Source organism: Tachyglossus aculeatus, chromosome 22 (genome assembly GCF_015852505.1).
Source record: "Tachyglossus aculeatus isolate mTacAcu1 chromosome 22, mTacAcu1.pri, whole genome shotgun sequence".
Lineage (NCBI taxonomy): Eukaryota > Metazoa > Chordata > Mammalia > Monotremata > Tachyglossidae > Tachyglossus > Tachyglossus aculeatus.
In genome coordinates this window covers 1,639,830-1,654,764 of record NC_052087.1, presented here as the reverse complement: position 1 = coordinate 1,654,764, position 14,935 = coordinate 1,639,830, and the positions used below count along the sequence as shown (strand labels likewise).

The window sequence follows — 14,935 nt, the reverse complement described above, 5'->3', positions numbered from 1 at the left end:
TTGAGTGCAGAGGAAGGGTAGATCTGCGTGCTGTTGGGTAGGAAAAACCAACGTGAAAGTGAGAGTTTAAAGACAGTTGGGAGTTGAGAATGGCACTGAAGTTATGGCTTTCTGGGACAGGGAGGGGGGTGGTGGTAAGATAGGAAAGTTAGGAGGAGATTTAGGATCAACGATGCGGTTTTAGACAGGTTCATCTTGAGGTATCAGCGGGACATCCCGGTGGAGATATCTGGGCGGTAAGAAGAGACCGACGACGAAGTTGGTGTCTGATAATAATAATAATAATGGCATTTGTTAAGTGCTTACTATGTGCAAAGCACTGTTCTAAGCGCTGGGGGGATGCTGCCAGAGCCAAGGAGAGTGGGTGTAGAGTGAGATGAGGAAGGGACTCGGAACAGGAGCTCCTACGACACCCGTATTTAGGGGTCAAAGACAGATGAACCGGTGAGCAAAAATGAGGAGTGGTCAGAGAAGTAGAAGGCCATTCCTGAGAGGGTTTCAAGGAGATAGGAGCAGTCCAGTATCCAAGGCAAGCAGAGAAGTCAAGGAAGACGAGGGCACCCTTGAGGTTTAGCTATGAGGATGGCATTTAGGACCTTGGGGAGTGCCGGCTCAGTGGAGTGAAAGAGTCAAAAACCCAATGGGAGTGGGTCAAGGAGAGAGTGGGTGGAGAAAAAGAGTTCAGATGACCCGTTCTTGGGATCTGGACAGGAGTGGAAGCAGGGAGACACAGCGGCAGCTGGAGGGACTTGCGGTTTGAGAGAGGGCTTTTGTAGATTTGGAGAGGTTTGGTCACATTCGAAGGCAGAAGAGGAGGAGCCAACAGAGAGGGACACGAAGGAGGAAAGGAAATGGGGACGAGGGATTTTAGGAGGGAGAAAGGGAGAGTTCGAAGCGCAGGCAGCGGGGATGGATTTAGAGAGTATAGGTGGGAGAAACAGAATGGGAGGAGAACCTTGAAGCCAATGGTAAAGGATTTCTGTTTGATCCAGAGGGAGATGGGCAGCCATTGGAGATTTTTGAGGAGTGGAGAGACGTGTGCTGAGCGATGTTTCAGGAAGATGATCCGGGAAGCAGCGTGGACTGTGGACTGTGGACTGAAGGGAGGAGAGACTGGAGACTTGAAGACCAGTGAGGAGGATGGTACAGTACGTCAAGCGCTTGAACCAAGGTGGTGGTTGTTTGGATGGAGAGGAAGGGGAGGAGCCGGGAAGGGTTTTGAAGGAAGAATTGGCAGGGTTTGGCCGTTTTTTGAAAGTGAAAGATGAAAGACAGGGAGAGGAGAACAGGATGATGCTCACTAGAGGACTGCGCCTGCCGAAATTCAATCCCAAGGTGCTAGTACAAATGAAAAATAGGAAAAAAATCACACCCCGGAGCATCGGGATAATAGCAGACAGGGAGAGCAACAGTCATCCCCAAAGGACAGTCCAAATCAGAGTCAACACTGTGGCACTGAGGTAGACCTCACCTGTCTACGCGTTTTGTTTTGTCATCCGTCTCCCCCTTCTAGACTGTGAGCCCGTTGTGGGGTAGGGACCGTTTCTATCTGTTGCCAGCTTGTACTTCCCAAGCGCTTAGTACAGTGCTCTGCACACAGTAAGCGCTCAACAAATACGATTGAGTGAATGAATGAATGGTGAAGGAAGGACAGCTCGGCTCCCAGAGACTGGTCCTGGGTAGTTCCTCGTCCCATTAGAATGACTCCACTTGGGTATCAGATTTACAAGCAGACAATTCTTAGTCTCTGGCCCCTTGCAGATCTCCCCAGTGGCGGAAGTATTTCATTTAACTGAAACCCTTAATTTGAAAAATTGCCCAATTGGCAATTACTGGGAACTATCAACTCCACACAGTCCATCCTTTCTCCATCACCCCCTCCCCGCCACCCAATCGGGTTCATCAGTAGATATCTATTTCCAGATTAGTCTCGTTTTACTGGTGGGCAGTTGACTAAATCCTCTTTAGTCAAAGGACTAAAACTGCGTGAAAACGGCAGTTTCATGTTTCAGTTATATGAACGGCAGTTCACGAAAACGGCAGTTTGATTCCCAAGATCCTGCTGAATTTTGATCCAAAATGCTTCAAGCCGCTGCAATAGTAGAGCTGGCAATTTGCTCTATAACTACCGTTGTTGGACTGATGGCTCGTGAAGGGCACCTCTCCTCCACAAAGAACTAACTTTTCCCAAATCCTAATCCAGTGTAACATGGCATGATAAGACTTTTCTCCAAATCTGTGCTCCCAGCTCTCACTGACCGCCTGTTTGAGTCGAGGGGTTGGAGCGCTTATTCAGGCTCATCGTATGCGTATTGTTATGTTGGACTCTCCTGAGCCCTTAGTACAGCACTCTGTACACGGTAAGTGCTCAATAAGTACAGCTGATTGACTGATAACCAACCTTGCAGCGAAGCCTCCTCTCAGATACTCCCATGTCCCAATTCCCTAATCCCTCCCCTCCCCAGGGAGCCTGAAATACTTTTCGTCAAGGGCCAGTCCTTTGGGCAGGGCCTCCCATTCAGAGATGGAGCCTGAATTCAGAAATAACATGATTAGAGTCCTGGGCTAGATGAAATATAGGAACGGCATTTCCTATATTCTTATCAGAAAACACCAGCATGTAATAATAATAATAATGATGATGGCATTTATTAAGCACTTACTATGTGCAAAGCACTATTCTAAGCGCTGGGGAGGCTACAAGGTGATTGCGTTGTCCCACGGGGGTCTCACAGTCTTCATCCCCATTTTACAGATAATAATAATAATAACAATAGTAATGGCATTTATTAAACGCTTACTATGCAAAGCACTGTTCTAAGTGCTGGGGAGGTTACAAGGTGATCGGGTTGTCCCATGGGGGCTCACAGTCTTAATCCCAATTTTACAGATAATAATAATAATAATAATAATAATGGCATTTATTAAGCGCTGATTATGTGCAAAGCACTGTTCTAAGCGCTGGGGAGGTTACAAGGTGATCAGGTTGTACCATGGGGGGCTCACAGTCTCAATCCCCATTTTCTAGAAGAGGTAACTGAGGCACAGAGAAGTTGAGTGACTTGCCCAAAGTCACACAGCTGACAATTTGCGGAGCCGGGATTTGAACCCATGACCTCTGACTCCAAATAATAATAATAATAATGGCATTTATTAAGTGCTTACTATGTGCAAAGCACTCTTCTAAGCACTGGGGAGGTTACAAGGTGATTGGGTTGTCCCACAGGGGGCTCACAGTCTTAATCCCCATTTTATGGATGAGGTAACTGAGCATAGAGAAGTGAAGTGACTTGCCCAAAGTCACACAGCTGACAATTGGCAGGACCAGGATTTGAACCCATGACCTCTGGCTCCAAATATAATAATAACAATAATAATGGCATATATTAAGCGCTTACTATGTGTAAAGCACTATTTTAAGTGCTGGGAAGGATACAAGGTGGTCAGGCTGTCCCACGGGGGCCTCACAGTCTTAATCCCCATTTTATAGATGAGGTAACTGAGGCACAGAGTAGTGAAGTGACTTGCCCAAAGTCACACAGCTGACAATTGGGCAGTTGGGAACTATCAACGCCACACAGTCCATCGTTTCTCCATCACCCCCTCCCCGCCACCCAATCTGGTTCATCAGTAAATATCTATTTCCAGATTAGTCTCATTTTAAGCGCTTCCCTGGGAAAGGATGGACTGGGTGGAGTTGATAGTTCCCATGACCTCTGACTCCAAAGCCTGTGCTCTTTCCATTGAGCCACGCTGCTGCTTCTGACGAGGTAACTGAGGCCCAGAGAAGTTGCTCCCCTACCGCAGAATGTGTTCTGGTTCTCTCTCCCACCGGGAAGGAGTGAGCGGGAGCAGAGTGGAGAGAGTAGGTGGTCATTCCAGGAAGTGGGCAGCGTGCAGGGATAGGTCAGTCATGGCCAGCCCCTTTGCCTCCACGAAACCATAACAATAATAGCATTTATTAAGTGCCTACTATGTGTAAAGCACTGTTCTAAGCGCTGGGAAGGTTACAAGGTGATCAGGCTGTCCCACGGGGGGCTCACAGTCTTAATCCCCATTGTACAGATGAGGTAACTGAGGCCCAGAGAAGTGAAGTGACTTGCCCAAAGTCACCCAGCTGACAAGTGGCAGAGCCGGGATTTGAACCCATGACCTCTGACTCTTTCCACTGAGCCACGCTGCTTCTTATGACCCCAGGGCTCAGCTCCCTGGCCCCTCACCCTCCAGCATCTCTCTGCCCATCTTTGTTGCCGTAAGAACCCTTTGAAGAAATGGCAGTTTTTAGTTGAGGAGAGAACTCTGAGTCTGAAAGTTTCGGAGTGGGCACTGGTTTCCCATTCCAGTGTCCAGCTGCCCTGCCTGACTGTGGATCAGGCAGAAATCTCCCCTCCTGGGCCCCGTGGCTAGGATGACTGTCCCCGGTGCCGTGCCGTTCTGGCCTACTAAAGATTCAGTGGAGTCCCGGAGCTGGGCCAGGCCAAGGAGCGGGCAGCCACGGAGAGCAGCCTGCTGCAGGCCAGGCCCTGCAGTGAATTCTCCGGGGAGCTGGAGATCCCAGGGGTCAAGGGAGAGTGGTTTTGCGGCCCCCTCACCCCAAGGTCTAAGGAAGCTCTCAGGGACCGGAACCTCCCGGGGCCTACCTGTTCCCCAAGGCAGAGGAAAGGAAAAAAGGGGAAAGAAATTATTATTATTAATGATAATAATAATGATGATGGCATTTATTAAGCGCTTACAATGTGCAAAGCACTGTTCTAAGCGCTGGGGTAGATACAACGTAATCAAGTTGTCCCATGTGAGGCTCACAGACTTAATCCCCATTTTCCAGAGGCTAGCGGTGGCAGAGGAGCGGAGGGGGCGGGCTGGGCTGGAGAAGGAGAGAAGGGAGGTGAGGTAGGAGGGGGCGAGGGGATGGAGAGGCTAATAGTATTTGTCGTGTGCCCGCCTCGTCGTAAGCGGTGGAAAAGAATACGCAGGTGGGAATTAGACATAGTCCCTGTCCCTCAGAAGGTGAACAATCTAATAATAAAAACAGGGAGAGAGAACTGGCTACAGAAACACAGGGAGAGAAGAAATAAAAGCACCAAGACAACACAGGGGCAAAAAAGATCTAGAGGGGTAGAATTTCACGCTTCTCGCATCTTAGAGTCCACACTGCGACGGCCAGCATGGCTCAGTGGAAAAAGCCCGGGGTTTGGAGTCAGAGGTTACGGGTTCAAATCCTACTCCACCAATTGTCAGCTGTGTGACTTTGGGAAAATCACTTCACTTCTCTGGGCCTCAGTGACCTCATCTGGAAAATGGGGATGAAGACTGTGAGCCCCCCATGGGACAACCTGATCACCTTGTAACCTCCCCAGCGCTTTGCACATAGTAAGCACTTAACAAATGCCTTCATTACTATTATTATTATCTGAGGTGGAAATGCCCCTGCACCATCGCAGGATCCCCCGGTCTAACCAACTGAGTCAGGGGATAGAGAGAAAGGAAAAAGTGCTTGAATGGTGGGAGACTGTGAGCCCCTTGTTGGGTAGGGACCGTCTCTGTTGCCGACTCATACTTCCCAAGCGCTTAGTCCAGTGCTCTGCACACAGTCAGCGCTCAATAAATACGGATGAATGAATGAATGACTGGGTGTCGGTGTAGGGGTGGCACACAGCTAACGTTCTGTAACAAGTCTTCTGGTGAGGCTGGGATCTTTGGAAGTAAATCCTTCCCCCCCATTTCTGTCCTGGAGACCCCATTTCCTCCTCCCCAACCTCTTTTCAGCCCTTGCCCAGGATCTTTCATGTTCCTCTGGGCAGCATCAGGAGAGAGTAAGATAGGCGGAGGGCACCCCAGCCCCTCCCTCCTTCCAGCACTCCCAAAGATGAGGAGGAGCTCCCCAGGACACGGGCCCCGATTCTCCTGGATTTGGGCTGGAAGGAGAGAGCCCAGGAGTCTCCCAGTTCCCTCTGAGTTGTCAGGGAGGGGACAGACTTACAGTCTGGGAGGTGGGCCACATCCTCCAGTACCTAGGCCCTGGTTGGGGGGCGGGGGAAGTGTAGATAGATGCAGAGTTAGCATGTCATAGCCCCATTCCAGCTTGTCCATCCCCAGAGAAGCCGCGTGGCTCAGTGGGAAGAGCCCGGGCTTTAGAGCCAGAGGTCATGGATTCAAATCCCGGCTCCGCCAATTGTCAGCTGTGTGACTTTAGGCAAGTCACTTCACTTCTCTGGGCCTCAGTTCCCTCATCTGGAAAATAGGGATGAAGACTGTGAGCCCCCGTGGGTGAACCTGATCATCTTGTAACCTCCCCAACGCTTAGGACAGTACTTTTTTTAAGCAAGTGCTTAATAAATGCCATTATTATTATTATAGCTCCTTCCCTGGACCGGAAAGGCATGAAGGGGTAGGCTGACTCACCTGCAGGGGGGTAACAACAAGACAAAACAAGATGAAACCCCCAGATCTCCCCTACGGCCTTCAATTTCCTATCCGTGCAGCCTGGATTTGTGAGCTGTCTGGGAGGGTCTGGCCATAGGATGAGGTCTTTGGCGGCCCCCTCCCCGGACTAGGGTTTCCCCTGCCCCCTCCACACCCCTTTGGAAGGGCCTTGGCTATTATTCCATCCACCTCTGATGAAGCATCTAGAGGCATCCTGCCCACCCTACTCCAGGGACCAGCCCTTCTGCAGTTTACCTGTTTCCATTCTACAGATTCCCGCGGCAAAACTGAGGCTGAGGTTGAATAAATTGATGCTTTGTGCAGGGAAGAACAAATGCAGCTCGGTAGTCTACAGTATGGACGCAGGGTTAAAATACCCCCACCCTGACTCCAGTCGTGCCCTCTTTAACCAGGTTCCCTTTGGTGGTCTGACTCAGAGAAAAGAGAGGGAGATCGGATTCATCTATTCAATCGTATTTATTGAGCGCTTACTGTGTGGAGCACTTGGGAAGTACAAGTTGGCAACATATAGAGACGGTCCCTACCCAACAGCAGGCTCACAGTTGGGGCCAGCTAAAAGGGCAAGCAGTGTGTGTTTTTTTAGTGTTTGGGGGTTTTTTAGTGGTTATTTGTTAAGCCGTATCAAATACTAAGCGCTGGGGGTAGATACAAGTGAATTAGGTTGGACACAGTGGGGCTCACAGTCCAAGTCGGAGGGAGAACCGGGGAACTGAGGCATGGAGAAGTTCAGTGACTTGCCCAGGGTCACACAGCAAGCATTCGGCAGAGTGGGGATTAGAACCCAGGTCCTCTGTCTCCTGGGCCCACGCTCTTTTGACTAGGTCATGCTTCTGTTGAAGGGGGGGAATGTCCCCGAGTCTTTACAGGTGACCTGGACGGATCTGCAGATCCTGGAGAGTTGGCAGTGGTGGCGGTGGTACTGATAGTAATCATTCGTTCATTTGATCGTATTTATTGAGTGCTGACTGTGTGCAGAGCACTGTACCAAGCGCTTGGTAAGTACAAGTCGGCAACATATAGAGACGGTCCCTACCTGACAGCGGGCTCACAGTCTAGAAGGGGGAGACAGATGACGAAACAAAACATGTAGACAGGTGTCAAAGTCGTCAGAACAAATAGAATTAAAGCTAAATGCACATCATTAATAAAATAAATAGAATAGTAAATATGTACAAGTAAAATAGAGTACTAAATCTGTACAAACGTATATACAGGTGCTGTGGGGAGGGGAAGGAGGTAGGGTGCGGGGGATCGGGAGGAGGAGAGGAAAAAGAGGGCTCAGTCTGGGAAGGCCTCTTGGAGGAGGTGAGCTCTCAGTAGGGCTTTGAAGGGAGGAAGAGAGTGAGCTTGGCGGATGTGTGGAGGGAGGGCATTCCGGGCCAAGGGGAGGATGTGGGCCAGGGGTCGACGATGGAACGGGCGAGAACGAGGTACAGTGAGGAGGCTAGCGGTGGCAGAGGAGCGGAGGGGGCGGGCTGGGCTGGAGAAGGAGAGAAGGGAGGGGAGGTAGGAGGGGGCGAGGGGATGGAGAGGCTAATAGTATTTGTTGAGTGCTTACTGTGTGCCCCCCTCATCGTAAGCAGTGGAAAAGAATACGCAGGTGGAAATTAGACATAGTCCCTGTCCCTCAGAAGGTGAACAACCTAATAATAAAAACAGGGAGAGAGGACTGGCTACAGATACATAGGGAGAGACGAAATAAAAGCACCAAGACAACACAGGGGCAAAAAAGATCTAGAGGGGTAGAATTTCACTGCGATGGCTTCTGTCTGTCCCATCAGGGAGGTAGAAAGTGGACGGGATGGAAGATTCTTGGAGTCACTGAGGTGGGAGTGGGCTGACTGCTTCTGCCCAGGGATCACTGCATCATTTCTGGTGCCCAGGATACAATCCTGCCGCGCTGGAGCCTGGGCCCAGGCCTAGGGTTTGGGGATCGGAAAGTGCTCGGCTAAAATAATAACCACGCCTTGAATGTGTTGAGGACTCTTGGTTTTCCAAAGCGCCTTCCCATCACTGAGCTCACGTTACCATCCAGCAGCCCCAGGAGGTGTGTTAGAAAGGAGGAAGAGGAGGAGGAGCTCAAGCTGGGACTCCTGCCTCCCGCCGTAATAATAATGATGACATTTATTAAGCGCTATGTGCAAAGCACTGTTCTAAGCGTTTGGGGAGGTAACAAGGTGATCAGGTTGTCCCATGGGGGGCTCACACTCTTCATCCCCATTTTACAGATGAGGGAACTGAGGCCCAGAGAAGTGAAATGACTTGCCCAAAGTCACACAGCTGACAGTTGGCAGAGCTGGGATTTGAACCCATGACCTCGGACTCCAAAGCCCGGGCTCTTTCCACTGAGCCACGCTGCTGTGTCCCGTAGGCTGGGCTGATTCTGCAGCATGGTACTTCAGGAGAAAAGGTGCTCAGTCTCCCTGTGGGGAGAGACAGGACTGGCGGCATCCATCGGCACTCCTGGCCAAACTGAGGATGATAATAATAATAACCGTGGTATTTGTTAAGTGCTTACCACGTATTAAGCACTGTACTAAGCGCTGGGGCAGATACCAGGTAATCAGGCTCCACACGGGGCTCACCGTCCGAATGGGAGGGAGAACAGTTATTCAATCCCCATATTGCGGATGAGGGAAGTGGAGCCCAGAGAAGTTAAGTGACTTGCCCGAGGTCACACAGCAGACACGTGGGGGAGCTGCGATTAGAACCCAGGTCCTCTGACCGCCGGGCCCGTGCTCTTTCTTCTAGACGATGCAGCTTCTCAGGGTGGCTCAGTGGAAAGGAGGCCATCATGGGTCGTCTTGCCCCATGGCCGAGCCTCGTTCCCCGCTCACAGGGCACGTTTGTACCTATAAGACAACCCAGACGGTGCATTTCCTTCTCTCTCCCCATCCCCTCCTCTCCCTGGCCCGACCGCAGGCCTTTCAGGAGACGACCTGAGTGCCAAAACCGAAAGATCAGAGCCCGAAGAATTCAGAGCAGCAGGCGCTGCCGTCGGCCGGGTGGGAGGCGGGCAGGGGGAAGTGCCCGGAAGGTTCCTTTGTCCCCAGAAGCCGAGGACGGAAGCGGAGCTGGCTAAGGCGGGTTACCGTCTGTAGCGCCCCAAACCTGTCCGGGACTCCCGGGCGTCCTTCGCCCCTTGAAACGCGAACCTGCGACGCGAGGGGACGCCTCCAGACTCCCAGCTGGAGTGGAACCCCTGTTCTTCCATAGCACTGCAGGGGCTGCTTTTGTTTTCCAGGGACCTGCGAGGAAACGCATTTCACTGTGACTGCAGGCTCAAGTGGCTGGTCGAATGGCTCGGCCACACCAACGCCACGGTGGAAGAGATCTACTGCGAGGGCCCAGCTGCATATAAGAAGCGCAAAATCAGTAGCCTCTCAGGAAAGGACTTTGATTGCATAATCACCGGTAACTACGCACCCCTTTAAAAGCAGCACGGTGCTTTGTCATTGGCCCAGGAGCTGATTTTTCTTGCTGTCCAAGTTCAGTGAGTGGTTTGATTTTGAAAAGCAATTGAGGAGCAATAAAGGAAGTCACTAAAAATCCGTTTTCTCTCAGGACGAAGGAAGACCGCGGCGTCGTTGGATTGCCTTAGATAAATGGATCTCCCGTTCCCCAGGCGAGGGATGGGCCGGCTCGGTCCTGATAGGCATGTTGGTGTCTCTTGCAGAATTTGCCTGGTCCCAAGCACTGCCCTATCAGTCTCTGGCTGTGGACACCTTCTCCTTCCTGGACGATGAGTACGTGGTCGTGGCTCAGCCCTTCACTGGAAAGTGCATTTTCCTCGAATGGGATCACGTGGAAATGACGTTCAGGAACTATGACAACATCACAGGTTTGGCGGGGCGGGGGCTGAGGAGCTCTTCCAAGCCCAGATGGCGTGCCCTTGGGATGCCCTCCGGGAGCCAGGGTGACAGTGGGGATCGGGGTGGGGGTTTGGGAATGAGTGTGAGCGAAGATAGAGACCGAAAGAGAGAGAAAGAGAGAGAGAGAGAGAGATCCGTAATTCCCCCAGGAGACATTCTCAGGCCTCAGTTGGTTGCCTTGGTCCTAACTTGAAGCCCATTGCTGGGTAGGGATTGTCTCTATTGCCAAACTGTAGTTTCCAAGTGCTTAGTACAGTGCTCTGCACACAGTAAGCACTCAATAAATACGATTGAATGCTGAATGAGGGATGTGGGTTTAGGGAGAGAGATGCACGCTTCCCCTCCCAGAATTGCCCTCACAGTCTGAGCTCCTCAAACCCTTTGAAAAGCCACGTCACGAGTTGCTTCGGGAGCGCCGACCCTGAGCGTCAGGCCCTGGGCCATTCCCTGCCGGTGTTCGGCAGAGAGACCTAACCTGCTCGCCTGGACTTTTTTGCGCGTGAGGAGGGCGTGTGTCAACCTGAGTGCGTGAAAAGTGTGAGAAGTGGACGACGGGGTGTATAAATGAGTATGAATACAGGTGTAGTTACATCCAGTCTGCCTTATCTTCACAATCTCTCCTCCCTTCCTCCTCTGGGACTGCCTCATCTTTCTCCAGGTTTCTGCCCCCTGCCCCTATCCTGGGTGTTTCCTTTTTCCTTTGTTCATTCGTGGAATCACTGGTTGGCTTCCGTGTGCAGAGCACTAAACTGAGTGCCTACTGAGCTCTCTATTTGCAAAATACAGGTCTGTGTGTCTACGCTGCTAAATATTGATTGTGGCAGAGACCGTGCTAAACTGAACGAAATCGTGGTCTCTGCTGAGGACCTTTAGTGTGCAGAACACGGCAGCAGCACGAGAAGCAGCGTGGCTCGGTGGAAAGAACAAGGGCTTGGGAGCCAGTGGTAATGGGTTCTAATCCTGGCCCTGCCACTTGTCAGCTGGGTGACTTGAAGCAAGTCACTTCACTTCTCTGGGCCTCAGTGACCTCATCTATAAAATGGGGATTAAAATTGTGAGCCCCACATGGGACATCCTGATCACCTTGTATCCCCCCCAGCGCTTCCACCTCTAAGAACTTAGGTCATAATAATAATAATAATAACAATAGCATTTATTAAGTGCTTACTATGGGCAAAACACTGTTCTAAGCTCTGTGGGGGGATACAAGCTGATCAGGTTGTCCCACGTGGGGCTCACAGTTTTAATCCCCATTTTATAGATGAGGTCACTGAGGCCCAGAGAAGTGTTATTGCTTCGCACATAGTAAGCGCTTAACAAATGCCATTATTATTATTATTATTATTTGGGCAACGGGAGGGCAGGAGGAAAGAGGAGGAGTGAAAGGAAGTGAGGGAGGGGAAAAGGGGGAGAGGGAAAGGAGGACAAGGAGGAGGAAAGGGAAAGAGGGAATGAAAGATCCTCAATTATTTAATCAATCGATCAGTGGTATTTACTGAGCACTTACTGTTTGCAGAGGACTGTACAAAGCTCCAGCAACAGTGTTGACAGCCATGTTTCTTGCCCACAAGGAGTTTACAGTCTACAGGAATGTGGTGTTCTCCCCTTCCTCTCCTACTGCTGTTTCTCTCGTCCTCCCCAGGCTCTGGGGCTGAGCACAACCAGTCGTATTTATGGAGGGCCTATGGTTAGAGAAGCAGCGTGGCCTGGCAGATAGAACAGGGGCCCGGGAGGAGGAAGAACCTGGGTTCTAACCCCAGGTCTTCCCCCTGTCTGCTGAGTGACCTTGGGCAAGTCACTTAACTTCTCCGTGTCTCAGTTCTCTCATCTGTAAAATGGGGATGAAGACCGTGAGCCCCATGTTGGACAGAGACTGTGTCCAACCCGATTATATTCTAACTTGTATCTACCCCAGAGCAGTGATGGTGGCCGTGGGGACAGTGGCAGTAGCAACAGTGACCGTGGAAGTGCTTCAGTGGACCGTTGAAGCAGCGTGGCTCAGTGGAAAGAGTGCAAGCTTGGGAGTCAGAAGTCATGGGTTCTAATTCCGGCTCTACCACTTATCAGCTGAGTGAATTGGGGCAAGTCACTTAACTTCTCTGGGCCTCAGTGGACCTCATCTGAAAAATGGGGATTAAGACTGTGAGCCCCATGTGGGACAACCTGATTACCTTGTATCTCCCCCAGCGCTTAGAACAGTGCTTGGCACATAGTAAGCGCTTAACAAATACCAAAATTATTATTATTATTATTGTTAAGTGGTGGCAGTGAAGGAGGCTGTGATGAAAGCGCTTAGAACAGTGCTTTGCACATAGTAAGCACTTAATAAATGCCATTATTATTATTATTATTATGACAGCGGTGGCAGCAGCCAACTCCTGCTGTCTGGGGGCAGGAGATGGGGCCAACATCTCTGCTCCACCTCTGGTCCCCTTTTCGGCTTCAAGAAGCAGAGTGGACCGACTACAGCTCTGATTCCCAGATCTACAGCCCCAGTCCTGATCTCTCTCCTTGTCTGCAGTCTCACGTTTCCTCCTGCATTCAGGACATCCCTACTTGGAAGTGTTGCCTCCTTGCCGATCTTCCAGCCTCCCGTCTCTCCCCACTCTCACTCTGCCGCCCGGATCATTTTTCTACGAAAACGTTCTGTCCGCCTCTCCCCACTGCTCAAGAATCTCCGGTAGTTGCCCATCCATCTCCGCATCAAACAAAAGCTCACTTTGCTCCGCTAATGCTCACTGTACCGCAATTTCATCTATCTTGCCTCTGGCCTCTTCATAGTCTGTCAAAGTCTCCTCACCTCCAAAGCCTTATCGAAGGCCCACCTCCTCCAAGAGGCCTTCCCTGACTAGGCCCTCACTTCTCCCACTCCCCGCCCTTCCCTTGACATTCCTCCCTCGCCCCAACAGCACTTATGATGAACACAGTGAAAATGAATTTATTTATATTGATGTCTGTCTCTAGACAGGTAAGCTCATTGTGGACAGGGAATGTGTCTACCAACTCCGTTATAGTGTCCCATTCCAAGCGCTTAGTACAGTGCTCTGCACACAGTATGCACTCTATGAATACAGTTGATTGACTGATACACGTGCCTGTCCTGCTCAAATAATAACAATAATAATAATAATAATGGTATTTATTAAGCGCTTACTATGTGCAAAGCATTGTTCTAAGCCCTGGAGAGGTTACAAAGTGATCAGGTTGTCCCACGGGGGGCTCACAGTCTTCATCCCCATTTTACAGATGAGGGAACTGAGGCCCAGAGAAGTGAAGTGAGGCCCAAAGTCACACAGCTGACAAGTGGCGGAGCCGGGATTTGAACCCATGACCTCTTACTCCAAAGCCCGGGCTCTTTCCACTGAGGCACTGTTCTAAGCGCTGGAGAGGTTACAAGGTGATCAGGTAGTCCCACGGGGGGCTCACAGTCTTCATCCCCATTTTCCAGATGAGGTCACTGAGGCCCAGAGAAGTGAAATGACTTGCCCAAAGTCACACAGCTGACAAGTGGCGGAGCCGGGATTTGAACCCATGACCTCTGACTCCAAAGCCCAGGCTCTTTCCACTGAGCCATGCCGCTTCTGTCATTGTGGACAGGGAACGTGTCTACGAACTCCATTATAGTGTACTGTCCCAAGCGCTTAGTACAGTGCTCTGCACACAATATGCACTCTATGAATACAGTTGATTGACTGATATGCCTGCCTGTCCTGCTCAACTAGTCACGGTCATCCCTGCGGCTGGGGGACGGGGGATGGACAACAGCCCCCGATGCCCCAAGGGAATTAACTTCAGTGAATCCGGAGTTTGGGGGTCTGGGAGGTGGAGGGCAGTTGCGTTGGGGGGACAGAGGCTTCAAAGAGCCACAGGAAGACCAGGACAAGTCGGGGAGGGGATAAGGAAGAGGTGGGGGACGGCACGGTGAAGGGAGAGTTGGGAAGAAACATGAAAAAAAATCACATTTGCATCAGCGTGAAGTTAAATGCACCATGTTGTCGGGTACCTCAACCCCCTGCTCATCGCATCCCTGTTCTCACCCTCACTCACGCGGACCCTGAAACTTCACCCTCACCCTCATTCCACTCCCTTCCGCCTCTCTAAAACTCTATTTTGCCATTCCCCACGGAACCCCCGTCCCATCGACAGTCAACTCCCTTGGCCTTGGCCCGTCTGTGTCCCCCCCTCTTCACCTTCTCACCATCCCTGGCACCCAGCTAGCTTCTAATGCCACCCCATCCCCAGCGGTTCTCTCTGGACGGTACCTGGGGAAAGGTTGGGGACTGGGCCTCTCCCTAATCCTCCGATGCCACTTTCAGGCCATCACCTTCCCATCATCCAAAGTCCAGGTCCTCCACCTCTGACACCCACTATAGACCTCGGAGGCCCCCACGTACCGCCTCTCAGGAACCACCTCTGCGTTCCCGGGCCAGTTGGACGCCTCTCTTTCCTTGTCCTCCCATTCCCATCCCTTAGGCCGATCCTTGGGGACTTCAGCATCGTCCCTGGTGACCCCGCCACTTCTTTTCACACTGCCTGGCTCTGCTGAACCCTCTCCCCCCTCTTCCCCACCCACTCCACCCCAGGCCAGGAGGGCTCACAAACGTGGATTTGCTCTGGAG

The 14,935-nt window shown here is 51.3% G+C and overlaps 1 protein-coding gene across 1 annotated transcript in view; it reads left to right on the top strand.

The window, feature by feature from the left end:
* Window positions 1–14,935, top strand: part of LGI1 (leucine rich glioma inactivated 1) — a 57,994-nt gene that overhangs the window by 34,937 nt on the left and 8,122 nt on the right. The window contains exons 7-8 of the mRNA XM_038764445.1: window positions 9,689–9,858; window positions 10,121–10,285. Of these exons, the coding sequence (XP_038620373.1) occupies window positions 9,689–9,858; window positions 10,121–10,285 (335 nt within the window). The remainder of the gene's footprint in view (window positions 1–9,688; window positions 9,859–10,120; window positions 10,286–14,935) is intronic.